General features: G+C 42.9%; 1 protein-coding gene across 3 annotated transcripts in view; it reads left to right on the plus strand.

The window, feature by feature from the left end:
* The window catches only part of BAHD1 (bromo adjacent homology domain containing 1), a 172432-nt gene that overhangs the window by 109872 nt on the left and 42657 nt on the right, over positions 1–19903 (plus strand). For 2 of the 3 annotated variants that reach the window (XR_014466180.1, XM_083166236.1), the window contains exon 7: positions 8648–8788. Coding sequence is in view for 2 of the 3 variants with exons in the window: in XM_083166236.1 (XP_083022362.1) it covers positions 8648–8786 (139 nt within the window). In the remaining variant the exon portion in view is untranslated. Of the gene's footprint in view, positions 1–8647; positions 8789–9193; positions 10768–19903 lie in introns of those variants that run through there. The other variant, XM_083166237.1, reaches the window with a different exon arrangement.

The raw sequence follows: 19903 nt of genomic DNA on the forward strand, positions 1-19903 counted from the left end.
CGAGCCCCTGCCTCATTGAATAGGGGGACAGCGAGGCTCTGGAACACGGTGACTGTGCAGCAAATCCTAAACAGGATTTGCTGCACGCCGTGAATATGTTCATTGAATACTGCCCCATGTCATGACGAACCTCGCTGCCTCCCTCTATAACAACACCCTATCTTCGGCATTGGACTCTGCCTGCCCTCTCTCCTCTATCCCCCTTCGATGCTCCAACCCCCAACCATGGCACTCGCATATCACCCAATTCCTCAAAAAGTGCTCTCGCACTGCTGAGCGCTTCTGGAAGAAATCACGCTCCCTCGCGGATTATCTCAATTTTAAATTCATTCTTTCCTCCTTCAGCACTGCCCTTGCTCTGGCCAAGGAATCCTACTTAAGTCCCTCATCCTTTCCCAATCATCCAACCCCCCGCAGGCTCTTCGCCACCTTCAACTCCTTGCTCTCCCCCCTCCTCCAGCTCTTCTGTCCTCCATTGTAGCCGCTGATTTTGCTACCTACTTTTCAACCAAAATCTCCTCTCAGGATTGCCATCACTGCTGCCATGACCTCTCCCTCCTCCCCTCCTACATCTCCTCTGCCCTCCTTCCCACCCCTGTCCTCATTTAACCCTACCACTGCCGCTGAAGTCCATTCTATCCTTCAATCCGCTTCTCCCTCCACCTGCCCGTTCGATCCTATCCCCTCCAATATTATCCGTCGTCTCAGTCCATCGGTCTGCTCTCACCTGGCTCACTTCTTTACTCTTTCCCTATCCTCTGGGATCTTCCCCTCCTCCTTCAAACATGCTCTTGTCTCCCCAATTCTCAAAAAAACTAATCTGGGCCCCAACTCTCCGTCCAACTACAGGCCCATCTCCCTCCTCACTTTTGCCTCCAAACTCCTAGAACGTCTGGCCTATAATTGTCTCCAAAGACACCTTACTGCTAACTCCATTCTAGACCCCCTCCAATCCGGGTTCCGCCCTTTACATTCCAATGAAACTGCCCTGACCAAAGTCACTAACAATCTACTATCGGCTAAATCCAAAGGCCTCTTCTCTATCCTCATCCAGCTTGATCTGTCGGCTGCCTTTGACACTGTTGACCATCCTCTCCTGCTCAACACCCTCCGCTCCTTTGGCATCACTGTCATGGTCTTATCTTGGTTCACCTCGTACCTCTCCGATCGCTCCTCTGTCTCCACTCTGATCTCCTCCCTCTCACCCCCCACATTCGTGCTCTCACAGTCTTGCCGCTTTCACCTCCGCAACATCTCGCGCATCAGACCATTCCTCTCCACTGACGCGACCAAAATTCTCATTCACTCTCTTGTCATCTCCCGCCTTGACTACTGCAACATTACTCTCTCCGGGCTACCTCTTGCCCCTCTCCAATCCATTGTTAACGCCGCTGCTAGGCTCATCTTCCTCTCCCGCCACTCTACCTCCACCTCCCCCCTCTGTATTTCTCTTCACTGGCTCCCCATTATTTTCCGAGTTCTCTTTAAACTCCTCCTCACCACCTACTCTCCTCCACCGCGCCTTACCTCTCTTCACTGATCTCTATCCACACTCCCTCCCGTCCTCTTCGCTCTGCCGCCGACCGCCGCCTGACCTCTCACCTAATCACTTCCTCCCTCTCTTGTGTCCAAGACTTCTCTTGCGCTGCCCCCCTGCACTGGAACAACCTCCCACCACCCATCAGGCTTTCTGATTCCCTTACCTCCTTCAAGCATCCCTCAAAACCCACTTCCGACTAGTCTATCCCTCCTCCTAACCTCTTTCGCTCCTCCTATCCTGCCTACCCTACCTCTCCATCTGTTCCCATCCGTTCTTACTTATCCTATTGTTTTTCGTTCGTCCACCCACCTCCTTTTAGTCTGTCAACTCTTATGAGTAGGGCCCTCCTTCCTCACGTACTTACCCTACCTATTTGCCTCATCAGGTCTCCTGCCCTGTTCTTCCCTTCCTCTACTTCATCTTCAGTCTCCTCGACAATTTCAACACCTACTTCAGAACTGTTGCTGATTTTAGTTCTACCAGCTATACCCCTATTTATGCTGTATTTTATCAACACACCCTGTACGTTACCTTTGTCATTTGTTTTTTTGTTTGCTATGTATGGCGCTGTGGACACTGTGGCACCTTATAAATAAACAAACTACTACGCCAATCTCCCACTTATCAAGGTATAACTATAGGTACACCCGACCTCCGCGTATCCGTGTTCACAGGTGATATGCTGCTATTCCTGACATCCCTTGAATATTCTCTTCCTGCAGCCTTTTCTATAATACAAACTTTTAGCTCCTTTTCGGGATACAAAATAAATGTGAACAAATCCGAATTGATGATTTTGAGAGGCCCTCCTGACAGGGAAGATCTTAGCACTATCAAATGCAAAACTACACAAATCAAATATTTGGGAGTGCAGTTCCTGCACACGTTTCTAAGCTATACAATTTAAACTATACACCGCTAATCATGTCCCTATCCAGGTCAATGGACACGTGGACCAGTTTACCCTTATCCCTGTTAGGAAGAGCAGAAGTCATTAAGTTCCTGATACTACCAAAACTCATGTACATTATACAAATGCTGTCCATAAAGTTATCCAGGAATTGAATTCGCGCATGGCACGGTTTTTGTGGAATGGGAAGAAGGCAAAAATAGCCCTGCACAAACTGCATCTTCCCAAAAGCATGGTTGGCCTGAACATCCCAAATCTAAAACAATATATAAAAGCCTTGCTCTGTCGTTTCACAATAGGATGGCTGCTGGAACTAGATAACTTCTCAGAGTACGCAATTGATCGTGCTATGTTCGCCCCATTCTCCCCCAGAGCTGTGTTACACTCCCCTCGTGCAAATATCGCCTCACATATTCTAAAAAACCCCTCTCTTCACTGACACGGTTTGGTGGTCTGTCTCCCGCTCACTGGAATGCGAGCCTACCGCATCCCCCTGGCTACCCATCTGGGGCAACCCTCTATTCACACCAGGGGTGGATAGCTCCATCTTTCATAGATTACAAAATAAAGGTCTAAAGAAAATCTCCCAGGTCTTTGACCCTGGGGGACGCTTATATTCTATTTCAGAAATCCAGCTAATTTATAGCCTTCCCTCAAGCAGCTCCTTCCCTCTCTTTCAATTACGTCCAGTCACTCCCAATTATCTACCCTTTATCTTTAGCCTCCAAGAAAATGCATTCTATCACCACTAAATTTCAATTGGGAAAATTTAAAAATACACATATATGGACAATTGTCAATAATACCTGCTGAACGCATCTGGAAAGAATGAGCACAAATGGTATAAGGATATTCCTTTATTGACTGATCACACAACAATACTATCATAAAACAATCAAAAGTCATCAGCCCTTCAGGAGGTACAAGTTAAATTTGTCCATAGAGCGTTCATTTTCCAACAGAGGAGTTACTATGTCCCTGAAGAGACGGGAAGCTGCATGAGATGTAAATTCCATATTGCCTCCTTTATCCACAACTTCTGGACCTGCAGACACACAAAAAGATTTTGGTACAAATTGATATACTTTATACGGATCAATTTTTACATACAAGCCCATCTAGACCCCCTTCCACTTCTAATTTCAAACTTTGATGGCTGGCTCCTCCAGCCATCTGATCTCCACCTACTACCTATCCTAATGGGCCCCATACATCAGCAATTAATTGTGACAATCGTGAGATCTGGAGATGATTGCCTCAATTAATTTTAGATGTGTGGGCTCCCCCTTTTGGCAATCCCAATCAAAAATTAATAGGGATCGCCAATTGATTGCTTAATCAGATTTTTAAACATGCTTAATCTGGTATTATCTGCGTGTGGGCATTCCCAATTCGTCTTCATCTATTTACATTATGAACAGCTGAAATGACAATCGATTGGGCAATTTCCAGATATGAAGATGCAATGCTGCTGATCACTGAAATAAATCTGTAATATGTGGGCAAGTGAAATAGATTGTAGAATCCATTTATCTGGGCAAAAAATCCCTGGATCTGGAAATCTATTCATTGTGATTGCTGATGTATGGGGCCCATAAGAAAGTAATTCTAAATTCTTGGATCACTTCTCCTATTCCCAACGTCATGGAAGTGGAACAATTATTGCTTAAATATATGTACTATAACCGGTATGATATCCTAAGACACTCCGAAATCCCTGTATCAAAGTTCTACAATACATGGACTCCTTTCATCCAGAGTCGCCCTCCTGCATTAAGAAAATCCCTTTATAACCTTTTGAAAACTACCACCAACACCCTCCATTCTGGGACAAATTAACTGCATAATGATGCATTAGTGTTGCTTTCGACTGTATTACCTACCCCTACATACTTTCCTAATTCCTTCTCCATGTTTAGCGAAAAATTTGAAAAATGTTTGATTCGTGATATTGTTAAGACCGACTTACCGGTGAGCACAGAAGGATCAATTGCTCGAGAAAGCTGTTTTCCCAAATTTATGTTAACGCTCATTATGTTTGTTGTACAAACAATCCTATGGGATGCAGTTAAAATCCCGGCGGTCGGGATCCCGGCGTTCAGAATCCCGACGCCGGAATCCCGACCGCCGAAATGCAGACACATTCTCCCTCCTGGGGTGTCCACTACACCCCTGGAGGGAGAATAAATGAGTGTGCCGAGCGTAGCGAGGCACCGGGCCCGCTGCGTGGTGAGCGCAGCGAGCCCGCAAGGGGGGGCGATCCACGTCCCCCCCTTGTCGGGATTCCGGCGTCGGGATTCTGAACGCCGGGATCCCGACCGCCGGGATTCAATACTGAATCCCAATCCTATATGTGAACCAAAATAAACATATCTAAAAAAAAAGAGGTACCATTTGAAAGATGCCACCTAGTGTGTGGGTTTGTGTATATATGTGTGTGTGTTAAATTAATATATATATATCTCCAGAGAATCCCCAGAAGGGGATAAATAGCACTCCCCAGACTTTGAAGAATAAGCTGTAATAACGGTAAATGGGTTTATTCTATATTATCCTGCAATAGCCGATGTTTCGGTCCTACATGGACCTTTCTCAAGGCTGGCAGTCAATTGAATAGAAGAACAAAAAAGCCACAAGTGGAAACAGGAAAATATTCCTGTTCCTACTAGTGGCTCTTTTGGAATACTGGCAGTAGTCCATTTTTTCTGGATGGCAGCCCAGCTGTTGGCTCCTTTTGGGTGTGAGTACAGGTTTGTGTTCTTTGGTTAGATAGATCTGTTGAAATAGCGGCAATCGGAGACCGGCAAATTTCAAAAAGATTTTTATCAGGTAAACGTAAAAGTGTGCCAATGTTTCGGGGAGTATTTCGCCCCCTTTTCAAGGTGCAGAAGTAACAATAAAATCAGACGACTCTTACCTTTTAAATAATGCAAGAAAAAAGTGACCACTCTCCACCATGGCATCTTCCCCGGGAGCTGGTGCAGGAAACACAGCACATGTAACTTCCTGTCCAGACCCTCCCGACGGGGGATTACGAGTGACTGTTATCATGTGTTGCCTTGGCAACCTCTGTAAACAATAAATCATATGTGAAATCCAATACAGTACTTTAAGCCAAAAATGCAATACAGTCCTTGATATAACAACAAAACGGGAAACCCATGTCATAGTTACATAGTAGATAAGGATGAATAAAGACTTGCGTCCATCGAGTTCAACCTGGGTTTTAATATCTTATCCCTTGTAAAAGACAGTGTGAGTCATTTTTAACTCATGTTTTTATTCAATAAATGCTTGTCCAATGTTTATTTTAAACGTATTTATTGTGTCCGCCGACACCACCTCTCCAGGAAGTTCCACAGTTTGACTGCTCTGACCGTCAAGAATTTTTTTCTTTTGAGGGAACTAAATTTTCTTTCTTCTAATCTAAACTCGTGCCCTCGCGTCCTAGATTCTTTTCTTGCAGTAAAAAGTGTGCTTGACAGTTCCTTTTATTGGCCCTTAATATATTTGTACATGTTGAGCATGTCCCCCCTTAAACATCTCTTCTCTAGTGTAAATGTCATTGTGTCAGTGCATATATAAGCATCCAATGTGTTGTAGGCTAAATTAGAGTTGTCTTAAATATATTGTATACTATATGTCAAGCATACAGCCAGGTTTAAACTTAAATATAGCTCCTTTGGGTATACAGGAGTCAATTTGTTAATTTTTAAAACACGTTCCAGGGCATATTTGTGTTTAGACCTGCCAGGTGTACCGTTTTAAGTTAAAAAATCCATCTTGCATCTCTATAACATTTAGCTCTGTCGCCTCCTTTAGGATTTATGGGAATATGGTCAATGACTTGTTGGTGAAAATTGCTTACTCAAGATGGGATGGAACTGCACAGACTTAGTACTGTATATCCAAAAATCATTAAATAAACCAACTTATAAATGTATAAAACTTAATAACAAGTCATTAATAGTGGGGCTGGTGGTGCTCCCAGATTCCAGTTACTAGTAGCTATAAGCAAAAAATAGTGCTGAAGGCACTGAAGAAAGGAACTCTTTGCTGGGGCACTTTTTTTGTTATATTGTAATAATAAAACAGCTTTTATTAAGACAGTAAAAAATAATTTAGACAAATAAACAACATATTACATATACACACAGTTTTTAAAAAAATCAGGCAAAAATTACAGTGGGGATGAAAATCTCCTTCATTCAAATATCCTTAATAATGGAGATTTGTAATGCAATTTACCCCTGGAACTAAACTTCAAACCAGCAGTGAAATCATACCGTGGATAAGCAGGTATTGCACTATTGGAACTGATATCCTTATAAAATCCTGTAATATCATCATGTATGTCAATGTCCTTCACGCTCCTGTCTTTATTGTGACACACCATGGATAATTTATCTTTGAAAAATGGCAGACTGTTGTCTGTTGACGCGATGGTCCATAGAGCTTTAGTTGCCCCCCCAGAATAATCAATTGTATGTGGTAAATACAATAGTATTGTGTCAAATAGTGTCACTTCTACTTTTCTGAAAAAAGCTCCCGGCTGTTATCAGTGCATACAATGCACCAGCTGTAAAAGTATGTTGACTGGTCCTACATTCAAAAATCCTTTGTCTCCAAAATTATATAAAAATAAATATGTCCTCTCCTGCACTTCATCAAGTCTTATCTATCTACTAACTTGCCCATGTGGGCTAGGATACATGTGAAAGATCATTCGCCCATTATGGGACAGAATGGCATTGCACCGCTCTGCCATTAAATCAGCAATTTAACCCCTTCCGTGGTGGGTTTTTTTTAGGGAGCGCTCCCTAAAAAAACCAACGACTGCCTCCCCGGGTTTGGGTGAACTGTCAATCAGCCACTGCCCGGCCCTGTACCCCACCACCCCATCCCTTCTCCCAACAGCCGTCTTGTGTCATAACCCGGCGCCAGAGTCTTCTATAGAAAAGCCGGAGGGGAGGAGGTACGGCAGAGGGGAGGGAACCGGGCAGCACTGAAGCTGCCCGGCTCAGCAGCGCTGCCCGGCTCTAAACCATGGCAATCCTGAGAATTTTCCGGGCTTGCCAGACTGGACACTGAGGCACAGCCCAGAAAAATCTCGTGATTGCCACTGAAGGGGTTAAGGTAGACTTACAGGCAAAATATCAGATCAATTAGTCTCCAAGCATTTTGCTACCAACCATGCAGAAAGCGATCTTCGCCAACAAGTCATTGACCATATTCCCCTAATTCCTAAACTGTTGTTACTGATGGAAGCAAGATGGATTTTTGAATATAACACTGTACACCCGGTAAACAAAAAGATGCCCTGTAACGTATTTTAAAAATAAACAAGTTGACTCCTATATACGAAAATGAGCAATATTTAAGTTTCAACCTTGCTGTATGCTTGACATGTAGTATACAATATACTGTATTTATGCTGACTCTAATTTATCCTACAACACATTGGACACTTATGTATGCACGGTACTTATGTAGTATCTGGGCTGCCGATTTTTTGATTGTATGCCTTAAGTTAAGGCATACAATCAGATGCGATGCGATATCGCATCGCATCGCATCGCATCGCATCCGATATCGGATGCGATGACCCGATTTTTCCATAGGAATCAATGTTAAAATGATTCCTATGGAAAAATGGGTCCTTTTCATACCCCTACTATCCAAGTGGGCATGGAGTTGGATATAAACCTGTGGCGAGCGTAGCGAGCCACCGAGCCCGAAGCGTGGCGAGCGAAGCGAGCCCCGCGAGGGGACGGTATTCGTCCCCTCGCGGGGCTCGCTTCGCTCGCCACGCTTCGGGCTCGGTGGCTCGCTACGCTCGCCACAGGTTTATATCCAACTCCATGCCCACTTGGATAGTAGGGGTATGAAAAGGACCCATTTTTCCCATTGAATTCCATGTTAAAATGGACTCAGTCCATTTTAACATTGATTCCTATGGAAAAATCGGGTCATCGCATCGCATCGCATCGAATCGCATGGTCGCATGCGATGCGATCTCCCGATCCGACCCGATTTAGAAATCGGCAGCCCAGATACTACATAAGTACCGTATGCACAATGACACAGGTTTCTCCTGTTTTGTAACAAGTACTGTATTGCTTTTTTGGCTTATGTGATTGAATTTCTATGTTCTCTTAATTGCACACGTTATTTCGCTTATGATTTATTGTTTACAGAGGCAACACACGGCAACAGTCACTCGTAATCCCCGTCAGGAGGGTCTGGACAGGAAGTTGCATGTGCTGTGTTTCCAGAACCTGCTCCAGGGGAGGATGCTATGGTGGAGACTGGTCACATTTCTCTTGCATAATTTAAAGGTAAGAGTCGTATTATTTTATTGTTACGTCTGCACCTTTTAAAAAGGGGTGAAATACTTCCTGAAACTTTGGTACACTTGCTCCTGGGCAATAAACAGAGGACAAAGGAACTTGCTTTCTTTGAGCCAGTACAGAAGAAAACTGTACACAAAACCAAACATTAAGGATTAATAATAATGGTGTCCATTTTGATGGAATCAAAGCGCTTTAATACTTAGAGTATAGTAAATATAGCAGCCTGCGGGTTGCAGTCCCCTGCGTGTTTTCTTAGATTTACCTGTAGATTTTGTAGAAGAATCTGTAATCTATTGAAAATGCAGTGTCTGTAAACATGACCTTTAAAAACAATACATGAAGCAAAGTCAAAAACGATTAATTCACCTTCCTCCTTTCCTTGTAACGTAGAATGTGTGGGAACCATCCGAATGGAGCGAAGCTTAACCACTTTAAAAATTAGACTTATGGACATATTTTGAATTGGACTGTAATCCAATTGTAAGCAATTTGTAAAATGCATCATGAACTACTTATACCTGACTATATTTCTGTGTATAGGCTTAATTTAATGGTGTGAAATGAATGATCATTTAATAATGACATCCTTTACACATACAGCTTTGCTAAGGAGTGAGTGGGTCTGTATTATAAAATGTCACAAAACACATTTTCCCTAGTGTACATTTTCACAGTAGAATGTATACTTACGGATGATGTAATGGTTAGCATTACTGCCTCACAGCACAGATATCATGGGTTCAATACCCACCATGGCCCTAACTGTGCAGAGTTTGTATATTCTCCCCATGTTTGCATGGGTTTACTTCGGTTTCCTCCCACATTCCAAAAATATACTGGTAGGTCAATTGGCTTCCAACAAAAATGAACCCTAGAATGTCTGTGTACATGTGGTAGGGAATATAGATTGTAAGCTCCACTGGGGCAGGGACTGATGTGAATGTTGATCAATGTAAAGCGCTGTGGAATATGTATGCGCTATATAAGAAACTGTCAATAAATAAGCCAATGTCACCACTAAATATTTCTAGGCCCTTCTAGCATCCTGTTGTGGGTCGCTTAGAATGTTCTAGTGTTATCCGAGAAGTGCTTTTAGATTTTTTTTATTTTTTGATATCACTTAAACTGTTAAACATTTTTTTTAAGTGCAGTTGGTAGTGAAAAATACTAAATACATGTAAACCTTATTTTAATTGATGATTTTGTAAAATGCACTTTTATTGGTCTCCCAGATCTGTATGTCAATGTTTACAGATGGAATGGTAAACATTCAAAACAATCTGTGAAAAATATATAATAGAATGTGAATTCTTTCAAATAAAATACAATAAATGTCAACAATTGTATTGATTTTAGAAGTTATATATTTGTGTTTTGATTCTTGATTTTATTTATTTTTTGTATTGTCATTTTACAACTGTTATGTGAAATCATGCTTTTATTGAGGACTTTCCCAGCATTGCTAACAGGAAAGCTAGTTTGGCATGGCAAAAATATCTCTGCAACAGTACCTTAGGGAAATATTCTTGTTAAGAGGTTTGTGATCATAATGTAATCTTTTTATTGCTTTCCTTTGGAATGCTGTCCTGTAGTTGACAATCAATATGTATACAGTGAGTATCTCAGCATCACACTTAGTGCTGGGTAAATTATAACACCTACAGTAAATGGGTAAAATGGTCTATGTTGTAAAAGTTATGTCTTTTATCCTTGTTTAAAATGCTCTATTTAACCTGTTTTTGGATCCAGGCACCGGCAATATCCGGTTGACATACTTCAAACATAGTGTTACCATCTCCACACAAGCCTGTCCTGTCTAATCAAAATGTTACACTTGATTAAATATTACTTGTTTAAATAAAACATAATCTGGAGTTTTCTGAAGGTCTATTTTCAGTATTTGTTTCTGTGTTCATTGGAAACATTAATTTAAACAATTATCTTACAGTAGATTCCATTTTTGTGTGGTCTGGCGAAATAATATAGACAGACTGTATGTATTTTGCCACTTTCCTATATGTTGTGTATATTCATACTTTCGGGTGTTTTTTTTTTAAATGCAAATAATTTGTATTGAAAATTTTGTATATTTGGACAAAAGAACTATTATATACTATTGCGATCCAACGGAGCAAGAATTGGATACTAAGCAAATTTAATTCTATAAATACAAAAAGGAAAATCTAGCAGCAAGGTGCTAGCAGTGATTCAAAGTATAAGAGGTGAGGGAAGCCCAGGTGGCCAGGCAATTATATCATTAGACGCGGAGAAGGCTTTTGACCTGGTCACCTGGGATCACTTATTTAAATGCCTGTCCCGATACGGATTTCCACCCCCATTTATAGTAGATCTGCTTAAGAATCTGTATTGGCACCCGCGGACCCAGATCGCCTGCAATGGGTATATCTCTGCTCCGTTCGAGATACAGAGGGGCACTAGACAGGGCTGCCCTCTGTCCCCCCTCCTATTTGCCCTGGTGCTAGAGCCATTAGCGGTCGCATTACGCACTAGCCAAAGTTACAAGGGAATACAAGTAGGCGATAGAACAATATAAATATGTCTCTTTGCTGACGACATGCTCCTGTTTGTCTCAGACCTGGAGTCCTCTATGCCGGCCATATTGGACATAATTTCATCATTTGGGTTGTTTGCTGTATATAGGGTCAATGTAGGTAAGTCCGAGATCCTAAAGGTGGGTGGCCAAGAATCACCCCGGGGAGGATCCCCGATACTTGACCGATTTAAATTACCAGAGACTCCATTAGATACCTAGGAATCAACAAACCGAGTAATTTATCTAGATTATACCAATTGAATTATACCCCTATAATTGAAAAAATTGTTGCCAAGCTGGAAAACTGGAGGAACCTCCCACTATCTATGATGGGCAGAGCAGCAGCCCTGCAATCCATAATATTCCCAAAGTTGTCTTATTGAATTCAAATGTTACCCATTAAATTAACAAGGAAAGATATAGCCAAATTAAAATTTGGAGACTGTATGATGCCTACCATAAAATTTTTATGGCAGGGGAAGAAACCGCACATTGCTAGACAAAAGACATTCACAAAAAAGGTAGAGGGTGGGTTGGGGGTCCTGAACATAATGGCATTTACCCAAGCAGTGTTTCTAAGATACAATGGCCATTCTTACACACATAGGGCTCTTGAGGGAGAATTGGTGGCGCCTTACTCTTTAGCGACACTATTACATATGCCACGAAAAGCACTCCCAGCTGGGTTTCTAGTTGGGTTAGCAAGAATCTGCAATTTGACTTGTGTTGATTGTCTGTTTCAGTTAAATAAATCCATTTTGTTTAAAAGCCTTCACGACAGTATGTTCTTTTGTGTTTTTAAAAATAGACACCTTACCAGAGTGTTTGCAGCACTTTCTCTACACTCCTCACCCCTTGAAAAAGATTATTTTTCAAGGGGAGAGAAGTCAGGAGAAGTGTTGCAAAGAGGAACCATACCTGTACATAATAGAACTTTAAATTAACAATAAATAACATATTGAAATGAAATGACACCATACCATGTTTTTTAAAATTTACTGAAAATACTGTTTTAAATATATTAAAAGTATAAAAGTGAACACCACTGGGTTTATCAACAATATCAGGCCAAGAAATGCCCCTGGGCCAAAGACTTTACAAACCCCCCAAAAAAGGGATCAGGCCAACAAATTCACTAGACTATACTAGAGCCAATAGAAGTGATGACTCACAAAATGACCAAAGAAGAGACAGCAAAGGTAAGGACAGTCTTCAGTGAAGGACACACAAGAGTGACTGATATCGCATCATTCTGGAGTCAGGGCCAAATGACGTATCCAAGCAGACATTAGAGTTTACATGGATTTGAAAACGCATGGAAGAGCAATTTTTTCAACTGTAATAATTTCGAAAAAATTATTTATAAAGTTTAACAATTCATAATGGTAAAAAAACAGCATTATCCTGTGCTTGTGTACTCAGCATAGCTGAGTACACTCCAGTGGACAGAGTGCTGGTGGTGACTGATGTGACCGGGTTGGGTGAAGGGGCTCCAGTCATGTTAGGAGAGGCAAGCTGCGGAGGAATTCCCGGCGGATTACTATAGGGTTTGTGGTAGGGATACTGTGGCGAGGGTCCATAAGATGCGTAATGCATCGGGTCCCACATTAATTTCAGGTCATCAGGAATGTTTATATCCCGAATTATTGCATCGTACACGATGCGTTTGAATTTTCGACGGGTGTCATCATCCATTGAACGCATCTCTGAGTCTACTGTATTTGAAAACTGCCGAATTGAATCAATAGGCTTATAAAGCCTTGCCTCTGCAAATTGAAAAAATTGCTCAGAACTGCCGGCTACAGATATTTTGGCTGTCTTCTTCCTCTGCCTGGGTGGTGGCATTGCCAGGGGGGTGGAGGTTGAGGTTTCTACTTCCTCACACTCAAGATCTGCAGCCTCTCTAGTCTCGGACGTCTCCACAAACTGCTCCTGAGTAGCATCCTGTAAAATAAAATAAAAAACGTAAGGACCATGAATAATGATGACATGTCGCATATCTATATGTGTTCAAACTTACCAGATCCTGGCTCTCCTCCTCTTGCCTAATTGGAGGCACAGGATCCATGTTATTCTGTCCATGCGTTTTCGAATCTTTCTCCAGCAGGAAGTGCATCTGGTCGTAGTACCATAACGTCGGCTTGTACACGTCATCGGCACCGCTCAAGAACTCTGAGATTCAATCACTTTCGCGTGCTCCTTCACAAAGACTGTCCTCAAATTCGCTATTTTCTTCTTCACACATTCCATGGTGGCATCACTTCGGTTGGCTCTAGCATAGGCCAGCAAAACATTGTAGGCCTGATCCCTTTTCTGCTTGTTTGAAAAGTCTTTGCTGGTAATTTGCCACAGGCATTCGTGGGCCCGATAGATGTCAATGAACCCAGTGGTGAATTTTTTGGAATAATTTTGCTTTGTCATTTCTGTGTGAATAATATGGTAGAAAATGTAAATACATAATTAACATACTGTATATGCATCCACCATTATGTACATAACAGTCCAAACTGAAACCACATGTACATGCACACACATTCACTGTTGTTTTTTTTTGTTTGGTTTGGAAAGACAATTTACCCCATCAACCGTCGACATGCAAGTAAACACATGACTGGCTTTTGCAATGTTCCATCACCCCAGGACATGCAAAAATGAAACACATGACTAGATTTTGCAGTGTGCCATCACCCCTGGACATGCAAGTAAACAACACGTGGCTGGTTTTTGCAGTGTGCCATCACCCCTGGACATGCAAGTAAACAACACGTGGCTGGTTTTTGCAGTGTGCCATCACCCCAGGACATGCAAAAAAACAACACATGACTGGCTTTTGCAATGTGCCATCACCCTAGGACATGCAAGAAAACATCCCTCCCCAAACAACCTCATGCTCAGATACTTGCCTAGGGGGGGGGCAAGGGGTGCAGCTGCCGGCACATGACACCCTCACCCATAAGCATGCTTTTTTTATAACATTGGCGGTGGACCCCTCTCATTACCACCCCACCTGTAATCATGCGTTGGTGGATCGGATAGTACTTACCAGCGCCAGAGGGTTCACAGCGCGTGATCTCTGGCAGCATCAGCATGTGCAGAATGGAGAGGAGGGCTCAGGGAGTGTCCAGATGAGGAAAATCGCTGGTCACTAGAGCACAAAAAAAAGACCCCACACAAAAGGCCCCCGATTTGCAGGGTCTTGCTAAGCTATATGACTAGATTGATGGGACATGCTCATTCTTCTTCTTACAGCGATACCGACATGCGGGGCCGCGCATCTATATAGCTATAGCCTACACACACACACACAGATGTATGTTTACTTTCTAAGCTACCTAGACAAATCGCTTAGAAAATGGCTCCAAATCGGTATGTGTGTAGGCCCCTTTATAGTCACAAGTGCAGGAGTGAAATTACTTGAGAGTATTGTAAAGAGATCTCAGCGAAGTTTACACACCAAGATATTTTAAGTGCATAGGGTGCCATTTTTTAAAAATAATGATAATTGCTAAAATATCATCAAGTGCCAATTTGTACTCTGGATCAACAACTTGTAGAACTGTGATACTGGTTGGCCCATATGGCTCTTGCCGTGACAATGTACAGCCTTGTTGTGTTCCATTCAAAAGCCGAACAAGGTCCAAGATGTCCTTATTAACCTTAACACTGGCAGAGGGCTCGCTGTACAATGCCAGAATGATATATGAACACACAAACCCATGTGCTCTAACATCCTTGCTTAAATACTGTTGCATGCCTATTCAGCATTGTTTAACAGGAACATCGCAAGTGTAGATGATTTGGGCTGCTTAATAAATCAGATTAATCATTTTAGCGGTGTCCCAAGCTTCACGGGCGAACACACATCCCACCTGGTCAGTATGCCGGCGGTCGGAATCCCGATTATCGAAATAACGACGCCAGAATCCTGACTGCCAAAATGCCAACAAGGGGAGCCGTGGATCGCCTCCCCCCCCCCTTGCAGACTCGCTGTGCTAGCCACGCAGCGAGCCCGGTGCCTTGCTATGCTCGGCACACTCTTTTATTCTCCCTCTATTTTTTTATTTATTTACAGTTTCTTATATAGCGCAGCAGATTCCGTTGCACTTTACAATAGTAGACAGTGATAAAACAAACTGGGTAACAACAGACAGACTTGGAGGTAGAAGAGCCCTGCTGCAAGCTTACAATCTATAGGGATATAGGAGGGAAACACAAGGACAGGCACCAGTAATAGCATAGCAGTCCCACCAAGTCCAGAAGGGAAGCTATATAATACATAAGTGCCTCAGAGGGTTATGCGTGTAGAACTTAAATATGATAGGCTTGCCTGAAGAGGGGAGTTTTAAGGGAATGCTTTAAAGTTTGGCAGCTAGTGGAGAGTCTTATTGTGCGTGGAAAGGCATTCCATAGGATGGGAGCAGCCCAATGAAAGTCCTGTAATAGTGAATGGGAGCTAGTGATCCGTGCAGAAGAAAGACGTAGATCTTGTGCAAAGCGGAGTGGTCAAGATGGGAGATATTTGGTGATAAGTAAAGAGATATATGCTGGTGCAGTATGGTTATTAGCTTTATATGCGAGTAGAAGTGTTTTGTATTGAATACGGCAAGATACAGGCAACTAATGGAGGGACTGGCAGAGCGGATCAGCAGACAATGAGGGTCTTGCAAGGCAGATCAGCCTAGCAACAGCATTTAAAATGGATTGCAGTGGTGACAGTCTAGGAGACTATTGCAATAATCAATGCGGGATATAATGAGTGCATGGGTAAGAGATTGGGTAGTGTCTTGTGTGAGATACCATTGTATCTTGGATATGTTTTTTAAATGCATGTAACATGATTTGGAGACAGATTGAATGTGGGGAAGAAAGGACAGTTCAGAGTCGAGGATGACCCCTAAGCAACAAGCTTGTGGGGTAAGGTAGATTGTTGAGTTGTCAACAGCGATGGAGATATCAGGATGGTAACTGTTCTTAGTTGGTGGGAATATAAGTAATTCCGTTTTGGAAATATTGAGTGGAGTTGGCGAGAAGACATCCAAGATGAGATGGCAGTGAGACATTCAGAGTCTCGGCCCACAACCATTGGTGACAACTCTGGGGTTGATAGATAGATTTGAGTATCATCCGCATGAGAGGAAGTACTGTATATATTGAGAAAAGCAGAGGACCTAAGACTGAGCCTTGCGGAACTCTGACTGACAAAGGTAATAAAGAAGAAATAGAGTCAGAGAAGCGAACACTGAAAGAGCGATCAGATAGGTAAGATGTGAACCAGGAAAGGGCCGTATCATTAAGACCTAGGGAGTGTAGTGTTTTTAAGAGTGTGATCCACAGTGTCAAACACAGCAGAAAGATCTAGAAGAATAAGTAGTGAGTAATGGCCTTTAGAATTAGCAGTTACCAGATCATTCACCACTTTAGTCAGTGCTGTCTCAGTGGAGTGTTGAGAGTGAAAGCCTGACTGAAGCGGGTCTAATTGGGTGTGAGAGTTAAGAAAGTTAGTGAGGCGAGAGTAGACAAGTCTCTCCAGTAGCTTGGAGAGGTATGGGAGCTGAGAGCAGTGGCGTAACTATATAGGGTGCAAGGGATGCAGTTGCTATGGGGCCCGGCAGCTTGGGGGGGCTCTAGGCAACCCACTGCACTCTCTATAGTTGGGAGTCCAGCATGTTACTTACTGGATGGAGGATGAAGGTAGGAAGCAAAGCTGCTTCGTGTTCAGACTCCGAAAGGTAGCGGCAGCGCTGGCGGTGCACAGCTGACAGACTGTCACTGTACAAGGTGGCGGAATTATACAGACAGTCCCGCCGGGCCCGGCTTAGTGTACACTGTGTTCAGGTGCGCTGTGCGCATGTCTGACTGTGCATCTACGCTCTCGCTGAAATTAGGAAAATGGAGGAGTGACGGAGTTGCCTATTATATTACTACAGCAAACAGCTGAGCAAGTTAAGTGTCCGGTCTCCATTCCCCAGCCAGCCGGTCCCCTTCCCTCCCGCCCGGCATGCGATAGTGTCAGTCTGACTTTAACTGACTAGTCCTCATGGGTGTCAGCTGGCTGCCCACTCTCCACAGCCACAGGCAGTCACACAGCACTCCAGCATAGGCGGGCAGCCAGCAGGTCACAGGGGGGAAGTAACGGAGGAGAACCTGGTATGGATCCTGCCTGACCTCCACCGGCAATAAAACAGCAGGGCGAGTTGCACGGCTCGTCCCACCAGTCAAGTCTCGGCCCTGCTAGACAGATAAGGTGATAGTGAGCTTCTGTGAATTGCCAGGCTGACACCCAGCCACCACCCCCCTCCCCCCCTCTTTTCAATCCTCTTCTCCTTCCAGGGATTCCTCACTGATCATGCGGGGTCAGGCACAGAACAATACTGTACAGGGTTCTCAGGTCCTGTGTTTTGAATCTACCAGCCATCCTATTCACCCTGGGACCCAGTCTCTCCATCCCCATCCTACCGCCCTGAGTCTCTCCATCCCCATCCTACCGCCCTGCATCTCTCCACCCCCATCCTACCACCCTGCATCTCTCAATTCTACCACCCTGCGTCTCTCCCCCTGCCCCATTTTTTTCATGTGTAGACAGATGTGTTTTTCTCTTGGAGGGGGGGCTTTCGCTTCTAGTTATGCCCCTTGCTGAGAGATAGGATGATAGAGAGAGTTAGGGTCAGAGTTGTGTTTTTTCAGAATGGGAGTAATCACTGCACTTTTGAGCAGAGATGGAAAAGTACCAGTAGCAAGAGAGAGATTGCAGATTTTAGTTAAGGTTGGAATAAGCACAGGAGATAGATTTTTAATGACTTTTAATACCTAGTGCAGGTATAGGATCAAGAGGAGAGGTAGTAGAGTAAGAGGATAAGAAGAGTGCGGATACTTCCTTTTCATTTGTAGGCTCAAATGAAGAGAAAGTGCCAGAGGGTTCAGGTGGGGAAGAGAGTGGGGTTAGAGGTTGTGGAGCATACCATTTCATCTTGGATGTTATCAATCTTGTCCTTAAAGTAGGAGGCAAGTTCTTTTGCACTGATGGTAGCCGGTGGGGGAGGGTACAGAAAAGACTTAAAGGTGTTCAAAAGTCGCTTAGGGTTGGTGGCATGAGAAGAGATGAGAGATTCGTAGTATGTTTGTTTGGCAGTGTCCAAAGCATTGCAGTAGGAATGGTAGCTAGTCTTATATGTGAGGAAATCAGTCATATTACGAGATTTACGCCATTGTGTTCTACTTTACGTGACTGATTTCGCAGTTGTCTTGTTGTTTTGGAGTGCCACGGTTGGACATCCATAGAGGGACAAGGGGCCGGCATTGCGGTGGTCGGGATGCCGGCATCAGTATTTTGTCCGCCGGGATTCCGACCACCGGCACATTGACCGCATCCCGGTAACATGGGCTTCTAAGGAGTGTTGAGAAATACTCCTTATAATGGGCAACCCTTACCAGTTTTTAATAGGCTATTCTTGATGGAGAAGCCTTGCTTGCCTCAGAGTTCTTCCTGAGTGAAAGGCCCATCTACCACTGATGCCTCTTCCACAGGTAGCTTAGTAAAAATCTATATTTTTTAAGATATGCCACAATCACCTCCGCTTTCCCTTGATTAGCGTTTCCCAGGGAGCCCCCTGATAAGTTTAAATAGCCTAGAATAATAATAGTGAAAGCAACATTATGTTAAAATAAGAATGCTTTTTTTAAATAGAAGTGTTAAAAGTTTATTTATCAATTAACAAAATGCAAAGTGAATGAACAGAAGATAAATCTAAATAAATCAATATTTGGATTGACCACCACATCAATTCCCTTAGGTACACTTGCACACTGTTTTTGAAGGATCGCCGCAGGGAAAGTTGTTACAGACGTCTTGGAAAACTAACCTCAGATCTTCTGTAGATGTAGGCTTGCTAAATTCCTATTTTTTCTTCATATAATTCCAGAAAAACTCATAATCTCATAATATCCAGGATTCCAAATTCTTCTTTATGCTCAAGACAGTACTTAACACTAATAACATTTGCTGTTTCGGGTTTTTTCCTGCCTAATAAATTGGGAGCAAGTCAGATGCCCTCCTGCTGGTATAGGAAATGTATAATATCTATTGTACCTGCATTCCTCAGCATTGAAGACCAGTATTAATCCTGTCCATATCCCCAACTCCATTTGCTGAAATTCTGCCCCAACTTGCAAGGAACTTCCACCATACTTCACTATGCTGTACAGTATGTGACATAAAGCCTCAACTTTGTAGCAGAGTTTAGTGGTTTCTTACCCAGTTTTAAGCCTGCATAGCTGTTTCATTTGATGATGGTGTTAAAACCCACATATGAAAAGAATGATCATTATCACCTGACTATAATCCTACAAAATTCCTGACTTTGTGCAAGTGTACCTAGAAGTATTGATTTTTGTTTTGAAGGCAAATCACACTACAACAAAAATCATATCAGCCGATATTGGAAAGAAATTAATGGACATATCATAAATACACACAAAAAAAAGGAAAGCACACTACTAAATAAACATACACTAAAACACAAATAGATCCTTAAATATTTATGCAGTTT

The sequence above is a fragment of the Crinia signifera genome, chromosome 12 (genome assembly GCF_055691185.1).
Source record: "Crinia signifera chromosome 12, ASM5569118v1, whole genome shotgun sequence".
NCBI classification, from domain to species: domain Eukaryota; kingdom Metazoa; phylum Chordata; class Amphibia; order Anura; family Myobatrachidae; genus Crinia; species Crinia signifera.